The 23,656-nt window shown below is 41.8% G+C and overlaps 3 protein-coding genes across 11 annotated transcripts in view; 2 read left to right on the forward strand and 1 right to left on the reverse strand.

Moving 5' to 3' along the window:
- The window catches only part of LOC6503113, a 107,937-nt gene extending 92,639 nt beyond the window's left edge, over nucleotides 1-15,298 (forward strand). For all 4 annotated transcript variants that reach the window (XM_001963411.4, XM_014905820.3, XM_044716882.1 and 1 more), the window contains exons 5-6: nucleotides 12,499-12,575; nucleotides 13,854-15,298. In XM_001963411.4, the coding sequence (XP_001963447.2) occupies nucleotides 12,499-12,575; nucleotides 13,854-14,350 (574 nt within the window). In that variant the 3' untranslated portion in view covers nucleotides 14,351-15,298. The remainder of the gene's footprint in view (nucleotides 1-12,498; nucleotides 12,576-13,853) is intronic.
- Nucleotides 15,299-16,735: 1,437 nt separating this feature from the next.
- Nucleotides 16,736-19,085, forward strand: LOC6503114 (delta-like protein C). Its single transcript, XM_032453004.2, has 7 exons — nucleotides 16,736-16,826; nucleotides 17,137-17,288; nucleotides 17,343-17,640; nucleotides 17,698-17,889; nucleotides 17,955-18,015; nucleotides 18,098-18,228; nucleotides 18,286-19,085. The coding sequence occupies exons 2-7, from the start codon at nucleotides 17,160-17,162 to the stop codon at nucleotides 19,050-19,052; spliced, it is 1,578 nt and encodes a 525-aa protein (XP_032308895.1). The 5' UTR covers nucleotides 16,736-16,826; nucleotides 17,137-17,159; the 3' UTR covers nucleotides 19,053-19,085.
- A 392-nt stretch (nucleotides 19,086-19,477) lies between these two features.
- The window catches only part of LOC6502993 (unconventional myosin-XV), a 34,021-nt gene continuing 29,842 nt past the window's right edge, over nucleotides 19,478-23,656 (reverse strand). For all 6 annotated transcript variants that reach the window (XM_032453003.2, XM_014905794.3, XM_014905795.3 and 3 more), the window contains 4 exons: nucleotides 21,469-22,037; nucleotides 21,166-21,397; nucleotides 19,862-20,998; nucleotides 19,478-19,787 (listed from right to left, as the gene is read on the reverse strand). In XM_032453003.2, coding sequence (XP_032308894.1) covers nucleotides 19,620-19,787; nucleotides 19,862-20,998; nucleotides 21,166-21,397; nucleotides 21,469-22,037 — 2,106 coding nt within the window. In that variant the 3' untranslated portion in view covers nucleotides 19,478-19,619. The remainder of the gene's footprint in view (nucleotides 19,788-19,861; nucleotides 20,999-21,165; nucleotides 21,398-21,468; nucleotides 22,038-23,656) is intronic.

A 23,656-nucleotide genomic window follows, 5' to 3' on the forward strand; every position in this document is an offset into this window, starting at 1 on the left:
AAAGGAATAGCTTTTCGCTCTGTTCATATATTTTCTGGCATCTCCCACTTAGGGCATTATACTAATGCGACATAAATATGGTCTGAGATTAGACTAATCCCATCTTTTTTTAGGCAAGATTCTTGATTTTCTGTGCCAAACTTTGGGTTTAGTTTCGAAATGCTCATTTATTTGCTCATCCATTTCGTGAAGGCAAATAAGACCGTCATTCTATAATCTTTGGATTTCAAATGCATTGCTTATGCTTCTGTTACTATCTTTTCTGGTATGTCACAGGTTGGGCAATGCACTTGAGAGTCACAAATACTTCAAGTCTGAATACCTAAAATGAGCGCAATCCTATCTTATGGGATTTTTTCAAGGCAGAACTTATTGCTTTTCTGTGGCTAATTCTGTGCCAGCACCTTGAGGTACATTTTTTACATGATGATTTATTTCCCATTCCGTCTGAGGTATCTAACATGGCCTTTTGACCTCATATCCGCCTTTTAAAATAAGCGTAACACGCATGAGTATCAATAACGATGCTTGCTCCCTTTAAAAGCTATTAAAAATCTCGGGATTTCAAAGGCATTGATTTTTCTTGTTGGGATTATCATAGGGGCAAATCATTATTAGCCACATAATGATCCTTCCAAAACATATTTAAAATCTCGGGATTTCAAAGGCATTGATATTTCTCGTTGGGATTATCGTAGGGGCAAATCATTATAAGCCACATCATGCTCCTTCCAAAAAATATTTAAAATCTCGGGATTTCAAAGGCATTGATATTTCTTGTTGGGATTATCGTAGGGGCAAATCATTATTAGCCAAATTCCAAAAACTATTTACAATCTCGGTATTTCAAAGGCATTGTATTTGCTTCCGTTCTTATGTTTTCTGTTACCTTCCATTTATTTCAATTTACAAGTAAGAATAAATACCTCAGGTCTAAAGAGTAAATATTATATTTGTATACCAGGCTTGTATTTGGATAGGCTCATTTTCAGTATTCGAAAACGTTTTTGCCTTTGCTTCGACAATAATGAATTTTAGGTCCAAGAATATAAATGTAATTTCAGGTCTAAGATGTTAAAACAGCGCAATCCCATTTTATTGGGATTTTTTTCAAGGCAGAACTTATTGTTTTTCTGTGCCAGCACCTTGAGGTACATTTTTGACATGATGATTTATTTTCCATTCCGTCTGAGGTATCTAACATGGGCTTTTTAACCTCTTATCCGCCTTTTAAAATGAGCGTCACACGCATGAGTATCAATAACGTTGCTTGCTCCTTTTAAAAGCTATTCAAAATCTCGGGATTTCAAAGGCATTGATATTTCTTGTTGGGATTATCATAGGGGCAAATCATTATAAGCCATATCATGCTCCTTCCAAAAAATATTTAAAATCTCGGGATTTCAAAGGCATTGATATTTCTCGATGGGATTATCGTAGGGGCAAATCATTATAAGCCATATCATGCTCCTTACAAAAAATATTTAAAATCTCGGGATTTCAACGGCATTGATATTTATTGTTAGGATTATCGTAGGGGCAAATCATTATAAGCCACATCATGCTCCTTCCAAAAACTATTTAAAATCTCTGGATTTCAAAGGCATTGTATTTGCTTCCGTTCTTATGTTTTCTGTTACCTTTCATTTATTCCAATTTACAAATTAGACACAAATACCTTCGGTTTAAAGGGTAAATATTTCTATGCCATGCTTGTATTTTAATATGCTCATTTTGTCGGAGGTATATAAGATTGGCGTTTCGATAACAGATTCAGTATTCGAAAACGTATATTTGATGGCGTGTCAGCCAAATATTTAACAAAAAATATAAGTACTGGTGTAAAGATTTCAGGTCTAAGATGTTGTTCCAGTTTATTTTTTCACTTTAAACAAGTATATAATTTTGGTTATAATTATGGTTGCACGTCCAATTGTGAAATATGAATTTCGCTGAAAGTTTATTCTTTTTAACAGATAGAGAAAATGGGGAAGTAACTCTAAACAAGATCGCAATCCGAAAACTTATTTTAAACTTTTTATCATGTTATTACTATTTTATTATATAAACTTAATTAATTTAACTTATACAGTTAAGTAAGGCGCAGTTAAGTATTCATGTTCTCAAAAGCTGAAGAAAAACATAATCATTTATGGCTTTATTGCGTTTCTTCATTGTGACAATGTGACCTTGTTTATTGACTAAGCAAAAAAAGGCTGGACGTTTTTCGTTAGAAAAAATCCCAAAAAAATCAACCAAGTAACCCAGGGAAAAATTTGGCAGATTTCTGTATAAAAGGCAGCCGCTTCGGCCTGAGAGCCACAGTTCAATCAAGAACTCGTCACAGCAACATCTCTTATTTCCTGATTTTATTTATATTTTTATTTCTTTTTTTTATATACATTTTTATTTAATTTATAATTGGCTCGATTTGCAGCCGGCGTTTGTTTCTGGTTACTTATTTCGAGAAACAATGGCTCCATTTTTTTGGTTTCCTTGTGGCTTTTTTATTCATTATTTGTTTTTTTATGTAAGCAACAATTTCACTCATGGACAAGGTGTTATTTTTTATTTTTATTTTTTTTTCATTTTAATCTTTTATTTTATTTTTATTTTAATCTTTTTATATCAGCTCAGCAAGAAATATATACTTTATTCACCATAAATAGATGGTTTTTGTTACAGGTGACAGGAATTCAGAAATGAATTTGCTTCTTATCTTTATTTTATTTTTTTTTTTTAATCTTATTTTTATTTCTTTCCTCTTAAGTTTAGAGTTCCATATGGGCTCGCGCTGTAACTTAATTATTTACCCAATTCTAAAGTGCAAGTTTGCGGTATGTCGCCGACTCACTCTTGTCGGCTTCTCTTCGCAAACTAAAGCTCACAAAGCTTGTCAATGAACGATGGTGGTGTGACCAAGTTTGCTGGAGAAAAAGATCGCGACTGATCTTAACATGTGTGATCTAACACGCTTCCTAACACTCCTTCTTAAAGCCTTCATTGGGCCACGTCCAGTGTTGGGAAAGACCGCGGGAACTTATTGGGCGTTTGTTTCTGGCTACTTATTTTGAGAAACAATGGTTTTTTTTTTTTTTTTTCCTTGTGGTTTTCATTATTTGTTTTATTAAGTAAGCAACTATCTATTTGCTTCTGTCGTAGCAATATTTTTCATTTGAATATTTTTAATTGCATTTCTAATTTTCCAAACTTTATAAAAAATTGTCCCTTTTATGCCGCTCACATATAATTTGCACTCGTAAAACATAAGCGTCTTGCCCAAAACCGATCGCCCCAAATCGGTATTATCCCTAGAAAATCCTCTAATTTGGACACAGATGGTCCCGGGCCCCGGGATTATCTGTGGGTTTTATGGGAAAAGTTGTAGCCTCTGGCCTGGGAAGTCTGAAGGTTTTAGCCCCAAATTTGCTAGACGTTTGAGTTTTTATGGTGCGCGACATGCAAAATAATTTCATGTCGAAACTGAAGGGAAAAGAAAGGAAAGCAAAGGAAAATAATAAAAATATATAACACAAAAAAAAAAAAAAAAAAACTGGAATGGCAAAGGGAAAACATAAACGCAGGCAATAAAAGTCCTTCATAAAAGTGGAAGGATCGCATAAAACTGTTCTAAGCTTGTCCTGATTTGACGCGTTGTTAATTCTTTCGAATTTCTTCGTTTTTTTTTCTGATTTCTTCTTTTGATGATTTCGTTTACTTCGTCCTCCGTGCCTCGTTCCTTTGATTTTTATGATTTGCTTGGCCAGGTTTATTCAGAGAGTGAGTTGTGGGGGACGGCTTACTTGCCAAGTGTCTGCGACATGTCCTTAAGTGTCCTTGATGTCCTATTTGTGGTGTGGCCAGGCGAGGGCCAAACACAAGCCAAGAGAACAAACAAACCAAGACAAAGGAAAGTCCTGCTTTCGCTAACTTTCACTTTGCGGTTTGATTGTTTTTTTTTTATTTTTTGTTTAAGTTTAGAAATGAAACATACCTTAGAAAAAGTCTTTTCAAACTTTAAAGGCAAGCTTAAGTGTTTAGTTGGAGATAAAGCTTAGATTTTGTTTATTTATTATTTTTAAATCCTTTTCTTAAGGGTCTGGTATCCCTCTGTTTATAGGGTATTTAAGAAAAATTTGTCGAACACATTTTCTTTTGGCCATTACGAATGCCACAATAAACGCACATCAATCACGTGCCGACTTTTGACCGAAACGCGAGGCTGACCTCCTCGAGGTCCCTTTTTTTTGCCTTTATATACATATAGACCTGCTCCTTCTTCCTTTTTTTAAGTGTTCCATCAAAAGTCGTTTATTATGATGCGTTTTTCTGTTGTGATTTTTGATTCTCTTGCCTCCAAAGCGACTACAAAATAAAATTAAATTAAATACGCAATTTAAGATTATATTATCTTTTATTTTTATAGCGAAGAGGGAAATAAATACTTCTTGACTTTGCCAAGACATAGTCTTAAAAAATATTAATTCTAGATAGAAATCGATATAAAAAAATATAACTGTTTGCCACTTTATAATACTTCCTCCTAAATAGTTTGTCATTTTATAAAACTTTTTACTTTAGAAACTATCCCAAATTTGTTGGTAAAATTGTGTGTGTTTTAGTCTTGTCTGTTACTCAAAGGCTTAATTAACAGTCTGGCGGTTGATGGGAGGTCAGAGCCAGGATAACGACCAGGACCAGGACTAGGACGAAGCACAGGACAGGAAGACGAGAAGAAGAACTTAATTGACACTAGACACTAAGCCAAGAGGGGGCAGTGCCGGGCTGGGCTAAGGCAGGCCAATTTCCTTGGAACTGTTGCCTGCTAATTGAAACGGATCGATGACAGTTTCCATCAGTTTGCCTTTCGGGGCCAAGGAATACTAAGTACTGCGCCATAAGCCGAAGGGATAGCCACATCAGTAAATATGACAATTTGACGAATGGCCAGGAAAGCGTTATGGATCGTCATTTAAGTGCTTTGATGAAATTGTTGCGACTTGGGGGTCTTGTAATAGAAAGAATTACATTTGTGAGGGGAATTGTCAAGATGTTAGGGATTTCAGGGATTTTATTAAAAAATTTAAAAACAAATAAGTGAAAATTTTAGCTATTTTGTGACTTGTAAAATTTAAATTTTGCAGATAGTTTTTTAGCTTTAAAATTTAAATTTTGCAGATAGTTTTTTAGCTTTAAAATTTAAATTTACTTAGGTCTTGAAAAATAAAATTTATTTGTTCACATTGAGGAAAAATAAAAAAAATTTTCACAGAAGAGCAATTTTAGGAGAGTAGTTGGAGATTATAAATAATAACCGATAGACCTCAGTTTTTATCGATAAAAACCTAAGTCTAGTCTATCTTCTTCGGTTTTTAGGCCTAAAGTCTATCTAATTTGGTTTTTATCAATTAAAACTGTAGAACTTAGTTCTTACTGACAAATCCCGATATATCTTGGCTTTTTTATCGATAAAGCCTAATATACGTTAGATATATACATACATAGATAAAAACGAATAGACCTTTCCGATCTTACCGATAAAACCGATATATCCGAGTTTTAATCGATAGGCATTATTCTTCACCGATAAAAAGTTTACATTGTTCATTTAATTTAATTTTATTTTATTTGAAAGTTATATTTTATTAATTTAATGAAGTTAAGTAGGAAAATTCAACTTATTTAAATAGAGTTGTCTCCTCAAAGGCCGGACTCCATTATTCGTTGTTATTTACATGAAACCATTCACTGATTTAGTTAAGATCCCCGCCCCCAAGTCCTCCGCCCACCAGCAGGTGCCACGCCTCCCGGCTAGCCTCTCCGGTGATTTGTTAACTTTGCCGGAGAAACTTTTATTGCTTTGTCAGCAGATATGAGAGGCGGCAGGAGTGGGAGTGGGTGTGGATGTGGGTGGAGGATGGTAACAAAACCGCAAATTATGAATTATACACTCGGACAACAATGGAAATAGCAAACAATAACAATAAACGAAAGCAAAACAAGATGAAAGCAAAGGAAAAATAAATAAATATAAATATAAATATAAATATAAATAAATTACGGAAATTGAAGAGAGGTATGCGAGGAGAAGGGATCTCCCTTCGAGGCAACGAGAGTCCTGAATAACCGAATAACCGACAAAATAAGAATAAAAACAATAATTCGCCACAATTTAATTTACATAATGACAGTGTCAAGCGGCACGTGAGGCGGTCCTCCACAAGGGGGCGTGGCAGGAAAAAGAAATTAAAAAGGCGAACAGGAAGAAAGCGGCAAGTTGGAGGAAAAATGCCAAGGAAACTTCTACTGGGGGTGAGAGTTAAACAACGTTGTTGAAAATTCACACTTTTTTTTTTGCTTTTTTTAATGCGATAAATTTACAAGGCAACTGGGAAATCTGCAGTCGACAGCCGTAAAGTAGGCAACGTGTGTGCCACGCCCACCACCCACTGCTACTGCCACCCACTGTCTGCGCCTACTACGTGGGCGCAACAATAAAACGTTTTTAAACAGAAATCCCCATGAGGATTAGCCTGGACCGCATAAATTTGCCGGCAGACGGGCAGACGGCGAACAAAGCAACCGAAGAATCGCAAACTAACCAGGGACGGACTAGTCTTCCCTCTCCCTCTAGAAGGAGATAGAAACACTGATTAAGAGGGGGCAGGAAGAGAGTGATGGGTAGAATCAATATCTGCTCATTAAAAGCCAACGTGGCTGGGGGGGGGGGGAACTTGAAAAATATTAAAGTCTTGGGCAAAAAAATCGATTGTCAAGCAAAGCGTTGGTCTATTCGTCAGATGCTCATCCTATTAAGATTCTTATTCTTAAATATTTGAAGGACCGATTTGCTAATAATCTTCATCAAAACTTGTCCTTAATTTGGCCTTTTTCAAAATATGTTAAATTTTTGTGGGACTATTCCTTTAAAAGTCCGGGATTTCGATAAATTCCCACCTCCAATACCATAACTGTGTCAATTGTCAAAAAATTCTTAATCGCAAGATCTGAAATGATTCCTGGATCGATTTTTCATAAATCTGCATCAAAATTCATCAGCAAAATAGTTTTAAAATGATTTCTTCAAAATGTACGGGGAAACATCTTTCAAGGAGAGATTTTATCGATATAACAAATGACAGATGATCGTAATAACACTGGAGATGAGCTTATCGTAGAATCAATAGAGATGAGAGTGTATCGGTCACAATGGGCATTGACTAACAATTTAATTCAAATTTGCACTCAAGACTAATTAAGCAGATATATAATAAGTTATAAAAAGATTAAAATATTTACAATTTACACAAATCTATTTCTTACCGGTACTAGAAGCAATTTCAAATTAAAACCAAAAATTTCCAAGTCTACTTAAAATATTTAAATATCCTAGCCTTGATAATACTTGATATTTTATTTTTTTACCGAAATCCAGCCCTTTGTTCCTGCTTGATTGCTAGCCTCTAGAAATTGAAGACAATGGGTCTGCGAATTGACAGATTTTACGATTTCGTTGGTGGAAACTCCACCCCAACCCCATCTCATTTGCATAGCAGGTGCTTCCTGAGTCCTGGGTTCTGGGTTCTGGGTTCTGGGTCCTGTGTCCTGGCTCCCCTTTGCTCCTTGGAAAAGGTAGAAAAAAAAAACAAAAACAAGAAAATACATTCGCATTTATCGCGTACTCTGTTTTTGTTTACCTTACGGTTGCATACAGTTGACAGTGGAATAAGAGCCATAAAAATGCGTTAAAGCTGCTACTTTATTTTCATTATACATAGGGCCTTCTCCCATCCCCCTCCACCACCTGTATCCTTGAGCCTTTAACCGGTGGCTCCCCCCCTTCTTGGCCAACCTTTTATGGCCCTTGATCTATGCAGGCAGCTTTTCTTTTCGACTCTGCTGCTCCGCTGGCGGATTTCTGGATTTCTGTTTGTCCGTCTGCGGCTGATTTGCATACTTTTAGGCACTCAGAGTATCTGCCTCCCCCCGCCAGCCTTATCCTTCTTGAATGAAAGTCCCCCCTCTACCTTAGAGGCTCTGCTTTGGCGGCTTTACAAATTGAATTATGCACTTAATGGCGGGGCAGCCGGGGCCGGGAGTTAACTGAAGATTCCAGGACAAGGCTAAGCATCCAAAAAGAGGCCAAATGAAATGGTTAAATGGCAAAAAGTTGCCCATTGAACGAGTTTCGTCCTGGCAAGGACACACTGCATTTCTGCCAACTTCAACAGAGGCCTTTGAGTGAATAAATGTTTTGCGAAATAATCCCCAAAATGTTGGCCATTCAAATGAGCCAGAAAATATAATATGACCTTCTATTTTTAGGTTCTATTATAATCCTTCTATTATATCCTTTTGGTATATCCTTTTTTTCAATCCTTCCTTTCATAATTGAGCTTCAGTTTTTTGTTCATTGCACTTGATTTATTTCTGTGTCCCGGCCATTGCATTTTTTCATAATCACTTTCACCATATTTAGCCACCTCTCCTTTGGCCTCTTCTTCTCATCTCCTCTCCTCTTTACTCTCTTTTCCCCCTCTTCACTGTACCCCCTTTTTTGATTATTTTCTATTTTTAATCGTATAACGAATGCCAGAAGAAGATATAATCACCTTTCCTCGCTTTCCCCTTCCTTCGAAGGACACTGTTCATATCAATTATTTCTAGGAAATGGACAGAGTGAGAAGGATAACAAGGAGCACAAAGTGGGGGGCGTGGGGGTGTGGGAATTAGACAGAGAAAGGGATAGTTAAGAGAAAGAGAGGGAGGGAGGGGAGGAAAGTCTAATCTACATGCCGACGGTTTTATTTGCACAAAGCTCCGCCGCGCAGCGACCAACGAAGCGAAACTGTCACAGTAATCCCGCCAGAGAAGCTCAGCCACCCCTCACCCCTTGGCCCTCCAAGTCAGAGTCCGCAGGACCTCCGGCCAAATCCGCTTTTGCATTGACCAAGTATGCAACAAGGTCTTTGGAGCTGCGGCTGCTGCCTTCGCCGCTCAATCATCATTAAAAAGCAAGAAAGCAGGGATTTTGGCCGACCAAAGGAGGTGGAAGGGAGGTTCGAAGGAGGGCAGGACATCTGGCGAGGAGGGCTAAATGGGTGATGGATAAGGTTGACAACAAGTAACCACAACAAAAACAACAAATGGCGAATAGCGTCCAGCATTTCCCTTTGGAGGCGACTCACTCAAGCGCCGCAAAGTGCTTCCTTTCTGGCCAGGACCAAGGACCAGGTCCGTGAGTAATACCAGCACCAAAGCCAAGTCCAAGACATCGAATTTCCCTGGAAAGTACACTGAGAGCTGTAAGAGCTTCAAATGAATATACATTTTGGAATAAACACAAAAAGGATTTTATTACTCATACGCCCTGTTGACACACATACTAGAATTTATTTTCCACATGTTTGAAAATAAATATTACGATGTAACATTACTATTTAATATCTCGTTTCAATATTCATTTCGATTCAAACCAAACCAACCAAGCCGATTTATTGAAAAAAACAAACAACTTCCTTTGTCAACAGTGCGTATGCGTGATAAAATTACTCATACGCACTGTTGTACGCACTGTAAGGCCTGTTTACTATTGAAATTATTAGTGCACTCTGTTGATAGTCCTATGCGCTTAAAATTAAATACCATGCCTGTTTAGAACCCCCTTCTTTTTTTCTGTGTACTGATCCAAAACCAAATTGCAATGTCGCCTGGCCGTCGTCGTCGTCGTTTTGGTTTCCGGTAGGCAAATGGAATACGCTGAACGGAGGGGTGGCCACTGGCCACCACCAATCGGTGGTCACACAAGCCGGGAGCGGTGGCGGCAGGGGGTTGGGTCAAACACTAGGCAGGGGGTCACGGGCCAGTGAGGGTGAAAGGGCAACGGTGGCCACCCAGCTGTGAGGCAACTTTGTCGAGCAACTATTTTTAGCGCAGCTGGAACGCCCGGCGCGGCGCGGCGCTTACTTCATCTTTTGGCTTTGCTTTTGTTTGACTTTCATATAAACGAGTGCAAATACTTTTTTAAGTGCCTGTATGCTGATGTTTTTTCGTTGTTTCTGTTCCTTCTATTGCTGTTGACAGTTGTTGGCCTTTGAAGTGGCAAAATATTTGACAAGAAAATGACTTTTCCGAGACCTGCTTTGGCCACAATTTGTTGGCCAGCCAAAAATAAGCCATTGTGGTCAGGCCGCCTGACTCGTTTAATGGAGAGCCTGAAATTCGATACAAGCCAATTAGTATGCTTACCTTTTTTTAAGTAGATTGTTTTAGGAAATTACATTTGCCCTGAAATTAATTATAAACAACATTAAAGTAAATTCTCAGTTTTTAAAGTATTTCATTGAAGGAACACTTACCTCTTTGCTTTCAACTTAATTCTAAGAAAGCGGGGTTAAGTAGTTTTCTTTTAAAAGCTTTGTAGTTTTTATACCCTGTACTTGTAGCTTGGAAGGGTGTATTGATTTCATGAGAATGTAAGCAACAGAAAGAAACAAAATTCAGTCCAATCGGACTTCTCTAAGAGGAGTTACAGGCTTTTTATTATGTGGCTTGCTCCAAAGCACCCAAAAGTATGCAACAATTTTATTTTTTTCGATAATCCATACCTTAGATACGAAGTGGGTGAAGGAGAAGAGTACCTTATAGTCTGAATAGCCCTCGTAAGCCCTTCCTTTCTTGCTGAACCTGTTTTCCCATAATTAATGCATCTCAAGACCCGGCTCAGGACCCATAATAACGAATTAAATCACCAGCCCTGGCCGGCCCATGAAAACACAAACTTGGCAGTCCTCCGCCTCTAAATAAAATTCTTAATGTAATTGTGCATTTTAAATGCAACTCGCTAGGGCGGAAAAGTGAAAAACGATGCTAAACTGTTGATGTGACAGTAATAGTGGGATTTACGCTCAAAAGGATAAAATTAATTTCAGCTGGCAGTGAGCCGTTTTTTATTCGAATTTCGAACACACATATCTATTAAGTGTCTATTAAGGATTCGTTTTCATAAATAACTTGTAATTGAATTATTTATTTGAAATGAAAGCGAGGGAGGGGTCTGGGGCTTCGGTAATCAGTTAATAAATTAGACATTCTGGTTGTAACTTTTTTGTTTCTAGCCGTTAATCATTAGCCATCCAGCCAGCAAGGATTTCAAGGATTTTTTGTTGCCTTCGTAAGCTGCCTATATTCCTTCATACACCGCAAGCCAAGCATAACAATTGCTTTTTATTTTATGATGGCCGGCAGAGGCAGGCTGCTTCCAGCAAGGCCAGGCCTTCAAGGACCTGCCAGGATGGCAGACGACCACTGCTTGTCTTTAATTATGTTTTTGGTCCTCGAGTTTTGTGCATTGCCTTGTTTATTTTTATTACTTGGCGGCAAACGGTGGCGGAGACGGCGCCTGTTTATTTACAATAATTTTTTCAATTTACCTTTATTGCCTTGGCGCAGAGGGTCCTTTTTTTCGGTTTGCCAGGACTTAATTAAGCTGTCAGCTGTTTTTTCTTTTTTTTTTTGTGGGTGGGATTTTTTTTGGAGTGTGTTTGGAGTCCCAAAAACTCGCCCCTTTTTAATAATAATTTGTTTCCCCTACGATTGCTCTTTGCGGCCTGGAGTGACGGCGCCGTTTTTCAATTTCATTTCCTTTCCATACAGCTAATTTGGCCAAATCGAAGGATCAGCCATCTATAAGCTATATCTATATCTGTGTACATATATCCTGCAGCTGTGTAGATTTTTTGGTTAAGTGGCTAGGGTTTCCGGCTTCGGGATTTGGGGTTAAAATCAAAAATGCCCCCAAAATGTCAGGCACTTTTCGAAATTTCCGACGCAATTTCCGTTGTCAACACCTTGACAGCTGTCAGACACATACACACTCGCATGTATGAGTGTAAAGGACACCCCCACACTCAGACAGACTCTGCCACTTGTCAGTTCGATTTGGTTTTTTGCTTTCCCATCCCATCATTTTTTTGTTGCTTAGCGGAAACGGAAATTGTTAGGCTTAATAGAGAATGGGAGAAGGTCCTTTGAAGTCCCATTGCCACGACGCCCACTCCCCCATCCTAGTCCTAGTCCTAGTCCTAGTCCTTTCTGTGCGCACAATTGCACAAATCAAGTTTCCCTGTCTCAACCAGCCATGGAGCCATGGAGCACAGAGTCACAATAATTACAATATTTAACAACTGAATGGCCAGGCCATCTGGTCTGGTCTGGTCTGCTCTGGTCCTGTCCTGGCCAGGGCCAAAGCCCTCTAATGAGGCGTCGCCCGAAGGACATGCATAATCAAAGGAGCGACCAAAAGGATGAATGGGCACACAAACGATTGAATCTGCCGAACAGAAAATGGAAATTATGAATTGATGCGGATGGTTAATTCATAAAGCAAGATGCCAGGCTGTAACTGATTTTCAATTTCACAAATCCTTTACACGTCCCACGCCAAAGGACTTTAAGAGTTCTCAGCATTTCATTGAAATTCTTTTATCTTATTTTCAGATACTGTGTGGAATTTGAAGTCATAAAGTCCTCCAAGGCCTGCCACAAGTTGCCGCCCTATAATCTGATGTTGGAAGGTGAGGTTTCTTATTTTTTTAAATTAACAAATATATCTCCCAAGCCGACATATTTAAATAGAAACTAATTTTAGCAAGCCTTATATATAAGTAGTGTGTATATAGTTGTAGGAAAATCAGTATCCGATTAATTTAAGTTGTTTTATAATAACAGAATAATTAATACAAATAAAATATGTAAATATGTAACAAATATATCACAGAATTATATTATATCTTTTGTTGTTAATCTGTTAAATTAAAGTTTAGAGTTTATATTTTTTAAATTATTTCCCTGCAAGCTTAGACAATTTTTACTTCCGGTAACCGTACAAAGCCAACGCCCAAAAGTATGCACTATTATATTCTTTGTTTTGAAAATCTATTGACTACACAGGCCAACAGCAAAAAATCTCCACGCATAATTCCACCTGCTCCATAACCTTTAAGCTTCCCTGAACCAAAGTCCAGAACAAACATAGGTTCTATCACCTACAGTTTCCGCGGTACACCTAAGAGAAGAAATTGATCAAATTTTACCATATATTGAATTATGTGGGCCGTGTAATGGCGATGACCATCATTGTTTCTAACTAAACTAAAACCAACTAAAATTAAAAAAGGGTATCTAGCAGTTACCATATCTTTGGAATACTCATCCAAAGTCGAAATCTCAGATTTTCTACATTAATTTTTGGTCTTTTATGATTTTTCCCCAAACATTTTCCGATGAAAGATTTTTATTTTCTTATTGAAATCAGAAGACCATACCATGTTTTAATTTTGGATTTAAGCGAAAACTCGAAATAATTTTATTCAATTTATTATATGTAGTTAAACATTATTTTCGTCAATTAAATTGGAGTTTTTAATCTCATATTTTAAAACTATGTTCAATTCTATCTTCAAATCGTATCTATTGCAGGTTCAGCTTGTTTAGTAAAGCTTTACAGAAATTGTAATTATTTCTTGTTTGTTTAAAAATCCCTTATCAACAATTTATTTATTTAATCTGTTTGATTTTATTCCTGGAAATTGTTAAATAGGTATTTCTTATATGAATAATTTCTTAACAAATGAATTTAATTTAATACCAATAAATTTTTTAAGCCACTTAATGATAAACGCAGAAACTTTACCATATTTGTTTTGTAAATTCCTGCATTGAGATATTTATTTGTGGTGGAAATTTGCAATTAAGCCGTTTCCCTTTTGGCATTTTACTATTTACGCTTCCAGTAACATTACCGAAACCTTTTTAATGAAAATATTTATTTTTTGCTGTGATTTCGTCCGCAGGCGATCGCATCACAGTGCGTTGCGACCTGGAGGCTTTCATTCAGGACTCGATTGCCAGCTCCACCACCACCAAGCCGCCTGCCCCCAGCCACGCCCCCTTGCCCAGTGACCCAATAGAGGAGGGGGAGGAGAGCAGCAGCAGCAGCAGTGACGACAGCACCAACAAGGAGGAGGACGACGAGGAGCAGGATGGAGAGCCGGAGGAGCAAGATGACCTGCAGAACACACTGGACACGGGCAGTAATGAGAGTTTCGAGTACCGCCATCAGCGTCAGGAGAGAAGGAATCCCCGCAAGCCGCGCAATCCCATACCGGTCACGCCCCCCTCCCCGGTTACGCCCACGCCGGCGCCCAGCTACCATTGCCGGGGCGAGGGTCTGGCCGGGCGTACGACGCGCTGGACCGCGCTGCCGGCGCCCTCGTGCCGGGGCAAGTGGCTCCGCCTGACCGTCGGACCGCCCAAGAAGTGCAACCATGCGCAGTTCATCTTCGTCTAGGGATCCTCGGGATCCAGGAATCCTAGCGATCGCCGATAAATACATATATAATTTTTTTTTTTGAAAAATGGTGTACGGCTGAGGCAGCGGCTGAGACCCTTTCCCCTCTCTCATATCATATCATATCTAAAGAATCACTATGTCCATGCTCTTGAACCCCGAGTCTCCATCCCGTTCTGCTCCTGCCACGCCCCTTTAATGTCCGAAAGACACAAGTACTCCATCGTATGTAAGCATTTAAGCATTAAGCCAGAGGTCTAAGAGTAAAAAAGCAGCATAAAAAACGGATGAATGTAAGGTGAGGTCTTGTAGATGATTTTTTTTTTGTGAAGAGCCACAGCGATCCGAGGGGATTCGGGTACAGAGCCAACAAAACATTGGAGGCAGGAAGGTAAAGGCGGTAAAGACGGTCCTTTTTCCGCTTCAATGGCTGTTGGGACGAGTCCTCGGTAGCCGTGTTCTTAGTAGTTTAGGGCGCCTTAAGGGCCTGACCCCCGTGACCCCTCCAACATAAAGAAGAATGCCCAATTCTTGGATCGGATAATACTAGAATTTAGGGACTAAGTCTTCAAAATGCCGCCTAACACCGCCACAGATTATCAACCATAATATGATATGGGCTTTATGGCATAAGAATATATATATATATATATAATAATATATATGGATATTGGATGTGTATGAGTGTATCTGTAACAGGTAGTTCTGTCTTCGACTTCTTCGAGACCCACGCGGTTCATGTCCCAAGTGGTTGAGGGTACAAAGTAGTACGCTTTATGATTTAAATATTCCAAACTGGCAACAAAATCACTCCCATTGTTCTGGAATCGGAACAAACGTCCGGTACTTAGCATTAATCTGGACATTAGGTACACACGAATCTCGAAAATAATTCATAAAATTATAATTAAACTAATAATGAGATCATTCAATAAAGAAAAAGTATAATTTTAACGAGTAATGTGTATTTTTTGGGAATTTTTCTATGCGTGAGCCGATCTGGAACCTTAAATTGTTCAAATCTTGGCCTCAGAATATGTAAATTTCAGTAAAGCTAAGGACATGTTGTACCCGAAAGTATCCACCGTCAACAAAGCACACAACATATCCTTTTGCCACATTCCTATTTCAGGTGATACAGATTATCTATACTACTATATATATAGACTATATTCTAGGGGTATATTCTATAAGTATATTCTAGGAGAGACGAGTATACCAGTGGTTTAAAAACGTACTAGATGGTACTACAATAATACTTCATAGACTTTAATATATCATACATCTATGCTTAGGGTCATTAAAGTAGTAAGCTGAAGCGGTAAGGGTAATCAGTGGAAATCGGGGATACAAACTGATGATATCCTTAGCACCATTTGAAAACCACCTTCCGACACCTTTTGGCGAATATCTCAACTATTTTACAACCGAAAGGAACAGAAAACCTTTTAATGTCCAGGGAACTAATCCCCAACGAACTGCATGAATGGATCCTCAAAATTCTTAGAGTAGAATGTTGGCCCAATTTTGGACCAAAACCTAGAAGGTACACCTTGGAAAAGGCTTTTCCTATGCTTTTCCGACCCTTTTTGGCAAATATCTCAACTATTTTTTAACTATTAAAATAGAATGTTGGCCCAATTTTGTTCAAATTCATGATGGTATGGTTGTTAAGTTAAGTTAAAGAAGTTAAAATATTTGCCAAAAAGTAAATTGGAAATCAGATCAGAAGTATCACAAATATTTTTATTATTTTGTAAACTTTATTGAAGCAAAATTGCATATTCTCTTCTTGGTTATACCTTAGAATATCTTCTTGATCTTAGAACTTTGATTCTGAGATCTGATTTTCGGATCTGATTTTCAAATTAAAATATTGTATTTTGTCCCCAAAACGCATATCCTATTTATGGGCAGATAAGTAGAGTCCTTGAAGTGCTGAGTTTAGAAAGATGTACCCTTCCACGATCTGACTGGAATTGGCCAAGTTAGGGCTAATTAAAGACACTCTATGGAAGACAATTTATTTGCAAGACTTCTTTTTAACTTATTTTAAAACCATTATTTTTATTTGATGAATTATTTGAGAGGACTCATAAGAAACGAATTGGAAGGTACATAAATAGGTAGACTTGTAATATTCATAAATCGGAATAGATATAGGCAGCTCCCCGAACTAGTTTTGTGTAGAATGTTGATGTTGCAGTGTAACTCGTTCTGGCCGACTTGGTGATGGCCTGGCTTGGCTCTCAGCTCAGTTCTCAGCTGTTTACCGGTTGACCCAAATACCCAGGTGTTTCTCTGGCCAAGTGCCTCTATGTGTCTGGCTCTCTGCCTTTCTGGGTTCACGGTGAAGGCCAAAAGAAAGACGGAGAAATGGTAGACGGCTCTTGGGGCTCTTCGAGAAGCTAATTGATTAGTCCCAAAGCGATCGTGGAGTGGAGTGCACCTGTCCGAGTATCTTCTGGATAAGCGAGTAATTTTTCCATCATTCTAGTGGGTGGAGGAGATCAGCCAGTGGGCCTGTTGGAGAGCTGCTTCTCCTCCTCCGGCTGGTGATTCATCAACAAATCAGTTCTCGTGTGTGATTCCCATTCTGTCGAAGCGAAGAAAGTTGTCTTCGAACATGTTAATTGTGACTGGAGTGGAGTGGACTAGAGTGGAGTGTGTGGGCAGTCGATTTCTTTTAACGGTCTAAGATTGGTTTTGGATTTGGCTTTGAAACGAAAGCCTCTACCACGATCTGTTGTGCATAATTGTTTATTTTTTACTTATTTTTTTTTAAGTTAATGACAAAGTAATAACCAATATGTGGCCCGAGAAAGAGACAACTCTGCTCCTCATCACCTTCATGGTGCTGCCAGGAGGTGAGTCCTTCCGACGCAATTTCGAGGCACGCCAGAGCACCAACTCCAATATTCCGCTTTGGAAACAGAGGGTAAGGACTACCACACATCCTTAGAAAATAAACTCCTCCAATTACCATTCATAGGCCTGTGAGAAATCCCAAAAACAAAAGCAAAGTGTGCACTACGTCTGCGACGAGAAGGGCGACTTCAAGTGCCTCCCTGGGTGGCAGGGGGATCTCTGCCAGGTGCCGATGTGCCGGCGGGGATGTGATCCCATGAACGGCTACTGCCAGCGCCCGGGGGAGTGCAGGTGCCGCATCGGCTACAGCGGGGAGATGTGCGACCAGTGCATCCCCCTGCCGGGCTGCCAGCACGGCGGCTGCACCAAGCCCTTCGAATGCATCTGCAAGCCGGGATGGGCGGGTCTCTTCTGCACTGAACGTAGGTCTAACATAGCTCTCCATGGTTAAGACTTACTCAGATACCCTGTATCCGTAGCCACCTGCCGGAGTGGCTGCCACAGCACGCGAGGCTACTGCGAGGCACCGGGAGAGTGCCGCTGCCGTATCGGATACGGAGGACGCACTTGCACCGAATGCGCCACCATGCCGGGCTGCCAGCACGGCACTTGCAACAAGCCCCTGGAGTGCCTCTGCCTGCCGGGCTATACGGGCCTGCTGTGCCAGACACGTAAGTCCAAAGTGATAGACTCTGCTCCGGACTAGGACTTCTGTTCTCTTCTCTGACACTTCCAGCCCTTTGTGATCCGGATTGCAGCAAACAGCACGGCTACTGCCGTAAGCCTGGAGAGTGCCGGTGAGTGGAGGGACTCCATGTACCCCCATGTACTAATAATAACTAATTGTATATATCCATCCCTTCCGGGCCGCCGGAGTAGCTGCAAAGTGGGCTGGACGGGAAGCCAGTGCGACAAGTGCTTCCCATATCCGGGATGTGCCAATGGGGACTGCGAGGCGCCGTGGGAGTGCAACTGCCACCCGGGATGGGGTGGCATGCTCTGCGACGAGAGTGAGTAACTAAGTGACCCGTAACTACCCACTCATATCACTCATACCCCTCTCATAGAACTCACCTACTGCCAGGATAATCCGGAGACGTGTGAGAACGAGGGAAAATGCATATCCCTGAGCCGCGAGGACGGGAGCTATCGGTGCCAGTGCCGACAGGGGTATCTGGGCAAGAACTGTGAGATTCGGGATGACTTTTTATTGACCTCGGTGGCGCCGCCGCGTATCACTCCACCCACTCCAACCACTCCACCCACACTCACACCCACTGCCACGGCAGACTCTGATTTGAATTTGGAGGGAACAGGTGTTGTGGAAAAGTTGCCGTCGGGAGCTAACGAGCCGGAGCCGGAGACGGAGCGCCGGACAAATGATACCACAACTATGGCACAGGCCACAGGCAACGTGACGACCGGGGGGGAGGGGGAGGCTACGCTGAAGCTGGCAACTGGAGCTGGCAGCCACAATGCGACTAATGAAGCGTTAAGCGCCATCACAACTGCTGCTCCGCCACCACATCCTCCACTGCAGCCACCGCGCTCCACCTCGCCAATCATAAAGGGGAACGCAACAAGTGTGGCGGGACCATCGTCAGGAGTCCAGGAGCCAACAAAGGGGACACTAGTGGCAGTGGCAACAGCTGCATCCTCCGTGGCACCCAACAAGGATAAACAGCCAGTGGCGGGGGCAGCGGTGGAGCAGGAGGAGGAGGACGACGAGGATGATGAGGAGGATGAGGATGAGGACGAGGAGTACGAGGAGGAGGACGAGGACGAGGACGACGAGGAGGACGACAGCGATCAACTCATACCAAATATAATATAGTTAAGAAGCTACTCTCTCTTTTTTTTGCGATAGATATACATAATATAAATTGTATTTATTTATGATAATGATTTTTTGTTTAGGGATTAAGCTAAGCAATTATCGTTTTAACAAATGTCTCAAAAAAAATGTCAAATAATAATAATCAAGTTTTGCTAATCTTAAGTGCTAACAGAATTCGAGGGGATATCAGGAGCATCAGGAGGACTACAGCAAGTGGGATTGGATTGAAGCTCGGAGAGCGGGTTTCTGGACTCGGATTGCACTCAGTTTCCTTAAAAATTAAACACAAAATAGGGCATATTATTGAGAGGATTCACAAAAAAAAGGATAAGAGTTGGGGATCTTATATGGCGTGGGAGTGGAAGTGGGATCTGCAGAAACCAGGACATAGGAGCAGGGGATCTTACAAAACGACAAAAAAATGTTCGGTTACTCGATCGAATATCAATAAAATAATAATAATCAGCATAATAATAATCATAATAATAATAATCGTAATAATAATCATAATAATAATAATATGGGGCGTTCGTTCGTTGCTCTGGAGGGTTGCTCTGGAGGGGATTAGTTGAGCTCCCGCTTGTCCCGCTGACTGATCTGGGCCATGGTGATGTACTGTCGCACCAGGCGGGAGATCTCGTGCGCCTGCTCCGTCTGGACGCGGATCACGCGCTGCTGCATCAGATTTCCGACCTTCATGTCCAGGAAGAGAGCGCCATCCTCCGAGCGAACCTAACATGGCGGATGCCGGATGGCGGAAAAAATTAATAAAATTTCAAGAAATCATTTAAGAAAAGATAACTAACCTTCCTCGTCGATATAACCTCCATGAAGCTCCAGTGCTGCAGGGTCTCATGGGTATTGGGGTCCAGGAAGAGCACACCCCTGCGATTCAGCGCCAGGATGAGGTCGCGCCACATGGGACTGTCCTCCACGTGGGGACCCTCCTCCGCCCAGATACGTTTCACGGCAAAGAAACTGCTGCCGAAGAGCGGCCAGGCTGCCAGGACATTCAGGAACTGGGCCTTGACCTGGCCGGGACTCAGGCCCGCCACCTGCGGCCAGGCGGACTGCACCAGGCCCACCCACTGGGCGGGACGGATCTCACGAATGCCCAGCGCCGGCTTGGGCAGCAAGAACTTGATCTCCTTCATGGCCGGGACGTGGCTCAGGTCGGCGGCGCGATGGAGGAGGGCGGCTATCCGGGCCATGTCGCGCACCATCTCCGGCACGGGCACTCCGTTGCCCGGCAGCTCCAGCAGCAGACCCTCCAGATAGTCGGGAGCCACCTGATTGAAGAGCACCTCCACGTAGAGAGGCAGCGGAGCGGGCTCTCGCTTCAGCGCGAAATGCCACACGGATCGGCAGAAGATCAGGTAGAAGGGCTGGCCGGATTTCAGCAGCTCCGTGGTCACATCCAGAATATACTCGTCCGCAGCCAGGGGCATGGTGAAGGCATCGCCCTGGACGATGCAGTACAACGAGAACTCCTGCTGCTCGGCCTCGGACTCCACGCCCAGGAGGGCGCACAACTCCGCAATGACATCCGCCACCACGGTGGAGCAGCGAGTGTTCACCACGCGCTCCGCTCCTCCCGGCAGCCGGTAGATCTGGCGACGGGCCGACCTTCCAGCCGACACGGCAGTCACCTCCTCCACACTGGGCACGTTCTTCCGGCCGCCGCAGCGTGCTGTCTTCCGGAGATTCGTGAGGCAAACGGCGGCGGTGCCATGGCAGGAACGCCTCCTGTCCGAGGCCGCCGAGGTCAGGTGCTCCATCAGGTAGGGACGCAGTGCATCCGAGCAGCCAAAGTAGGCGGCCAGAATGCTGAGAAGTCGCCAGGCGCGCTGCGAGCTGTCCGGGCAGGGCGATCTATTGGCCGTAGTCTGTTTCATCAGCTGGCAGTAGACCTCGTCGCGGAGGGCCAGATATTTGTGACAGTGCTGGAAGGATAAGGAATTAACAGGTTGAGTTTAAGGCCAAGTTTCTCTCCCTTTAAGATTCCCAAACACATGACCCGGTTAGCTACTCCCATTTCCGGTAGTTCACAGTTCATGGGCAGTTCACTCTAGGGCACTAGAACCGGAATTTCTCGATTCTCCACACTCACCATGAGCACAGTGTAGACGCACTTGACCTCGGTGAGGTCGGGATCCAGGGGTATGTCGCCGCAGTAGCGCAGGATGCAGTCGAAGCACTCCAGAGCCAGGGGCGCCAGATCGTTGGGGAGCCGCAGGAGGGGCAGCCTGATCGCATGTCCTTGCCACTTGACGAGCTCCGCGTACGACCGATTGGCGGCAGACTGATGCCTCTCATGGTGACGATCTGCATCTCTCAGTTGGCTAGAAAGGATAACGAGAAGAAGAATGGGATTAGGGACTCCCGGGGGGGATAGACTTCAACTACTACTCACTCGTTACGGAAATGTTGCATCGCAAACTGGAGCAACGAGTACTTGGTGACGGAGGGCGGAGTGCCGCCATTGCTCTCGTCCTGCAGATAGTTGGCGTCCAGGTCGTGGTGTGGCAGGGACTGGTGCAATTGCTCCTGCTGCTGCTGCTGCTGGTGATGACTCTGTCCATTTGTGAGGGAGGATGGCTGCTGGCCGGCGTTCGATTTCCGTGCCGAGTGCAGATAGCTCTGCTGCTTGAGGAATCGCTGCTGCTGGTGCTGCTGCTGCTGTTGGTGTTGCTGGTGCTCCGAGGCCAGCTGCTGCTCCTCCAGAGCCTCCTGCTCCAGCTGCTGCTGCTGCTGCAGGTGGTGGTGCAGCTCGGACTGTTGGTGGTGCAAGGATTGCATCTGGTTGGAGGACTGCTGCAGCTGCTGTTGCTGGGAGTCGTTCTGGCGGGAGGAGGAGCCCTCCACGCCGTGCTCGTTGCGCTGGTTGTGCGCCTGGCGGGACTCCAGGCGCTCCAGCGGCACATTTAGGGTCTGGGCGGCGGCCCGGGCTCCCGACGAAAGAGTTGAGGCCTTCGATTGAGACTGAAAGGGTTTAAAAAAAATAAACACAAAGTTAGCTAGAGTTTATTAAAGAGGATATCTTTCTATTTAATTAAAAATATATATAGCTTAAAAAAAAGATATTGTTATTATTTGTTTATCTATTTTATGACTAAAATATTCAAAGATCTCTCAACACAAGCATCATTTATTTATTTGTTATTTATTTGAATTTAAATTATTTAGTAGAAATAAGTTTAAATGCTTTTAAAGTCACCCGTTCGCAGCGGGAACCGGGTTAACCGGTAAGCCTGGTGGCATCCCTAGAATATATCGATAAGAAAGGGCCTTCTGCACGGGATCAGGAGGATCGTTAACATGGTGGCATCCTTGGCATATATCGATAAAAAAAAGGCGTTCTACACGGGATCTATGCTCCTGATTCCGTGCAGAAAGCCTTTTTAGCTCTGAAATGAAAGCTTAAAATATACATTTTTTAAAACTAAGCCAGATTGTCTAATTTAAAGCTCAAAACATAAAATACTCAAAGAATGCTTTACAGTTTCTTTTAAAATAAGCCAGATTTCGGGTAAAAAAAAAACCTAAAACCCATTTCTCTTCATTTGTAGAGTTTTAATTTTGTTTATATTTTGTAGTTTTTAGCTCTTAATGCAAAGCTTAAATCATAAAAACGTTAATCTTTTGTTAACTCTAAGCTGTTTACAAAATAATTTCTTTGTTTTTCAAATTCGTCTTGGCATATTGAATTGGAAATTTGAAAGCATTCCGCGTTAAGGTGCAATTTGTTAATTGACTTTGCGGGGCGCAAGATAGCAGCTCGCCTCTTGCCACTTGCAACTTGCAACTTGCAACGTACAATGTGCAATCTGCAACTTGCAACTCACATTTTTCGCTGGCCATGTCAATGGCATGTGAAAGTTGCTGGGCGCCTTTTTGGCCACTATTTGAGGCAACTGGTTGCTGCCCGTTACCGGTTGCAAGGGGCGGAGGGGGCGTGTCACGGCTATTGATGATTTATACTCTCATATTGACCGGTGACAGCAGACTGTTGGTAGAAACTGGCGTTTTCGGCAACGAAAGTGTTTTATTTTCATGATTTTTTGTATACTTTTATTGCCTGCATTCAATTATTTATTTTGTTTTTGTGCAATTTGTTGCAATTGCTTTCTTTTCGTGCAACGCCCACACTCGTCCAGTCACTCACTCACTCACTCACTCACGCAGATATATCATCGTACTCTATATATATGTATACCATATATTTTATAGACTTGCTCTTATAGACTTCCTCTCCTAAATGCACTTTTTTGCAGTCAAGTAAGTCATGCAAGTAAAAAATTAGTAAAAGTTGTTGTTTATGAAAGCGGAAATCTTTCACCAATCAATCAGCTTGCCAAATGCGAAAAAATTATGCGCATTGTTTAAATTTCGGAGGCCTAAACATGAAAAAACTGGAAACACCAGCAAGTAAACAGTATTTTTTGAAATGCTATTTTTAAGCACGAAGGTGCCAAAAGCCAACAATAAACAAATACCGTAAAAAATAGGAAAAGTGTTTCGATTAAATTCAAATTAGGCGCCATATCGCTATAAAGCAACTCAATCATTAATCAATCCTCTGGTTTTCTTTTCTTTTCTTG

This window comes from Drosophila ananassae, chromosome XL (genome assembly GCF_017639315.1).
Source record: "Drosophila ananassae strain 14024-0371.13 chromosome XL, ASM1763931v2, whole genome shotgun sequence".
Lineage (NCBI taxonomy): Eukaryota > Metazoa > Arthropoda > Insecta > Diptera > Drosophilidae > Drosophila > Drosophila ananassae.

Coding starts and splice junctions, on each gene's coding strand:
- LOC6503114 (XM_032453004.2), top strand. CDS start 17,160: ATGTGGCCCGAGAAAGAGACAACTCTGCTCCTCATCACCTTCATGGTG. Junction 17,289..17,342: donor TTCCGCTTTGGAAACAGAGG/GTAAGGACTACC, acceptor TACCATTCATAG/GCCTGTGAGAAATCCCAAAA. Junction 17,890..17,954: donor GGGCCTGCTGTGCCAGACAC/GTAAGTCCAAAG, acceptor TGACACTTCCAG/CCCTTTGTGATCCGGATTGC.